General features: G+C 39.7%; 1 protein-coding gene across 1 annotated transcript; it reads right to left on the reverse strand.

Moving 5' to 3' along the window:
- Positions 1 to 220: 220 nt before the first annotated feature.
- On the reverse strand, positions 221 to 1,615 carry LOC132387378 (muscarinic acetylcholine receptor M2-like). Its single transcript, XM_059959748.1, has one exon. The coding sequence runs from the start codon at positions 1,613 to 1,615 to the stop codon at positions 221 to 223; it is 1,395 nt and encodes a 464-aa protein (XP_059815731.1).
- Positions 1,616 to 4,209: the final 2,594 nt, after the last annotated feature.

The following is a 4,209-nucleotide window of genomic DNA, read 5'->3' on the forward strand; positions in this document are numbered from 1 at the left end:
TCAGCACACTTTTCATATAAACAAAAAATTAGAAATTCATTGTCCATAACTGAAGTATGCTTTCACCATATTACAGATAATATCTACTTCAGCCATTACTGGCGTGCTGAACATTTTACTTTCATACATTTATGATAAACATTATGAAATTCATCTATAACGTATAAAATGTTCATGGAGACTATCTTTTTGTTGAATTTATCTTATCTTATCTTATTATTTATCTTATGTTTTTATATTGACAGAAGAGAAGATGTTTGAAGGTTTTCTTGAAGGTAGCATTGCATAGTGCATAGCAGGCTGGGTTTAGAGTACTGTTGATGTAACAGAGCCAGTATCCAATAGACCATACTGTGTTAGGGACACAGACTGAACATAACGTGTTAATGAGTACCATGACATTGTAAGGGGTCCAGGTGATGATAAATGCCAGCAGAATAGCCAAGACGGTCCTGGTCACCTTATTCTCCCGGGTTGCAGCTCCCTTCTTTTTCTCAGCAGGGGTCTTTTTCATCTTGTGGGCTGCGGCGAGCTCTCTGTCTTTACCATTCTTGCTGCTGTTTTCTGACACCATTTCAATTGTGGTAGCACAGTAGTCACTCTTTTGGGATTTCGTGACAACCTTTATGCTGGAGAGCTTGGAGCTGTCATTGCTAAATTGCCTTTGCTCACTGGAGATGTTTGAGCTCTCATCAATCGTTCTTTCCTCCGTCTGGATGGAAGGGACGACACTGAAGAAAGTCGAGTCATTTGAGACCCCCTTTTCCTCTCCTTGGCCACAATAATCCGTCATTACTTCACCAGCTGCCTTGCCGTTCTGTGTTTTGACATTCTGCATCTCATCAGGTACACTTGAAATGTTGTTATTATTCGATTTCATTCTTTTGCCTCGCACTAACCAGAGAAAAATGGTACCTTTGTTTGACTCTGGCTCTTTCTTAACCTTCTTGACCCGACTCTTGCTAGCACGGGATATGTGCACATACAGAATCGTCATGGTAATAACTGGTAGATAGAAGGCTGCTATTCCAGTACCAAAAGTGACAACTGGATTTGAGAAGAACTGTATATGACACTCACCTACTTTAACTGTCCGTCCACCTACAATGAACTGCCAGAAGAGAATGGCAGGAGCCCACAGGATAAATGACAGCACCCAAGCAGCTGCAATCATCATCCGTGCCATCTTGGTGGTTCTCTTCACAGGGTAGCTGAGAGGCTTTGTCACACAGAAATATCGGTCAAAGCTGATGATAAGAAGGTTCATGACAGATGCAGAGCTAACAACATAATCTAGAGCCAGCCACAAATCACACACCACTGGGCCCATGGGCCAGTAGCCAAAGACGATGTAAATGGTGTAAAGGTTCATGGAGAACACACCAATAATCAAATCGGCACAGGCTAAGCTGAAAATAAAATAGTTGTTAATTGTATGTAACTGTCTGTTTACTTTGATAGAAAGCATAACCAGAATGTTTCCGATAATGGTCACCAGACTCAAAGATAATGCTACAATCACAATGAAGATTAGTTCAACTGTTTTGTAAGCCCTCCCTCTTTCAATGTATGTTAGGTTGCTGAGCGATGAATTTGTCTGCGTTAAATTAGCCATCCTTTCCCTCTGAGTTAGCATTGAAGCGGCCTGAACGTAGAAAATAGTAGAAAAAGGAGAAAATATTAGCAAACAAGCAATTAAGGATTTCTAATTGAAGCCTCACCAGGAAGAACACAGAAGACCATCCGTTGTAAAAAAAAAAAGATTATTTCTGAGGGATTAATTTTTAAACAGAAATCACAGAGATCACGTTTTGTACGTACAACATTACGTACGTAATTATGAATTAATAGTTAATAGCTAAATACTATTACCTAACTGAATGAAGATGTTGATACCCGACATTGCAAACATGATTTCATTGGATTGGTCCACCTTTATGCACTTAAAATGATGGGAAACCTCTGACCCTTTTGTTCCCTTATGTGCACGTGCTTCAAAAGGAAAAAAATATATGAACAAGAGAAATCCCAGAAATGACGCAAGAAAAACAGATGCACAGGATCATCCCTCTCCTACAGGAGGAACAAACACCCAATCCAATAAACTTGCAGTCAAAAGTAGAAATGAAGCAAAGTCCTTGAAGGAGAGAAGAATCTTGGATTTAGTTACGTCAGATCAAGAGCATGTGTTTCAAAACAGACTGCTAAAGATCCATGTTAATGGTGGTTTAACACAGTTGATTTCCCCTAGTTATGAAACCCATGAGAACGTTAAACAATGATGGTCTAATTTTCTTGAAACTAATAGCCTAAGAGGGGAGGTTATGACCTGTACAAAAGGATAGTTGACACCTGAAGCCAAGGGGCAGCAATATCCTGTGGACATGTTTGCTGGGTCTGTGGGGGATGGTTTAAACTAATTAGGCAGGGAGGAAGGAAACAGGAATTATAGATCTGAAGACGGGGTAGATGATATACAAGTAGATGCAGAGTGTAGTGATACTGTGAGGAAGGACAGCCTGATGATAGGGCAAAATTGCAGCCACTGGGATGAGTTGAAGTCTAATATCGTGGCAAAATCGTAGAGGGTAAGGAATATATGTCTGAAGGTATCATATCTGAATGCACACTGTAGAGTTTATGGAATAAGGTAGAGATTACAGTTATGACATTGTGGGCATCACTGAATCGTGAATGAAAGAAATTCATAGTTGGGAGATTAACGTCAAAATACATTGTAAGGAAAGGACAGTCAGGTAGGCAGAGAGGCTGGAGTGGCTTTGTTAGTAAAAAAATGAAATCAGATCCTTTGAAATAGGACACATTGGTTTGGAAGATGGAGTATCCTTGTGGGTAGAGTTAAGAAACTGCAAGGGGAACGAACCCTGAAGGGAGTTGTATCCAGCACTTTGAACAGTGGCCTAGATGTGGGGTACAAACTACAACAGCAGACAGAAGAGGCATATAAAAATGGAAATGTTACAATAGTCATGGGCTATTTCAATTTGCAGGTAGATTGAGAAATTCAGGTTGGGGCCGAACTCCAAGAGATGGAATTTGTAGAAAGCGTTCAAGCTGGGTTTCTGGAACCTGCTGTGGTTGAGGCCACAAGGTGAAAAGCAATTCTGGATTGAGTGTTGTGCTGTCAACCAGATTTCATTAGGAAATTTTAGGTAAAGGAGACAGGTATCGTAATATGATAAATTAAAACTGCAGATTGGGAGGGAGAAAATAAAGTCGGATATATTAGTATTTCAGTGGAAAAAACGAATACTGTAACAGAAGCATGAGAGAGGAACTGGACAAGTTTAATTGGAAAAGGACAGTACCAGGGATTAGAGCAGAACAGCAATGGTCGGTGTATCTGGGAGCAATTCAAAAGGCGCAGGATAGATACATCCCCTAGTATTCTGAAGTTAACTGTGGCTGACAACCGAAGTCAAAGACGGCATAGAGTGAAATGATAACAGTATACAGCAAAAATTGTGGGAATTTGGAGGATTGCGAAGTTTTTAAAATCTAACAATACGCAACTAAAAGTCAGAAAGAGAGAATAGATGAAATATGAACATAAGTTAGCCAATAATGTGCTGATGCCAAAACTATTTTTTCAGAAATATAAAAAGTAAAGGAGAGACGAGAGTGGACATCGGAACACTGGAAAATTCCGCTGGAGAGGTAGTAATGCGGGAAAAGAAATGGCAGACAAACTTAATACGTATTTTCTGTCTGCTTTCACTGTAGAAGACACTAGGAGTATGCCAAAAATCCAAAAATATTGGGAGCATAATTGAGTGTTGTTGTTATTACTAAGGAGAAGGTGCTTTGGAAGTTGAAATGTTGAATCTGAAAAAGGTAGCAGAGGAGGCTGTAGAGGTATGAGTCATGATCTTTTAATAATCATTAGGTTCTACAATGGCTCTGGAAGATTGGAAAAATGCAAATATCACTCCACACTTTAAAGCAAAAGAAAGAGAATTATTAGCCAATCATCCTGACTTCAGTAGTTGGAGGTGCTGGAATTATTATTAAGGATGAGGTTTTGGTGTAGTTGGAGGAACATGATAAAGTCGGCAAAATCAGAGTGGTTTCCTTCAGAGGAAATCATGCTTAACCAATCTGTTGGAATTCTTTGAGGAAATCACAAGCAGGATAGACAACAGAAAATCTGTGGATGTTGATTGCTAGGAGTTACAGAAGGGCTTTGAC

The sequence above is a fragment of the Hypanus sabinus genome, unplaced genomic scaffold (assembly GCF_030144855.1).
Source record: "Hypanus sabinus isolate sHypSab1 unplaced genomic scaffold, sHypSab1.hap1 scaffold_180, whole genome shotgun sequence".
NCBI classification, from domain to species: Eukaryota; Metazoa; Chordata; class Chondrichthyes; order Myliobatiformes; family Dasyatidae; genus Hypanus; species Hypanus sabinus.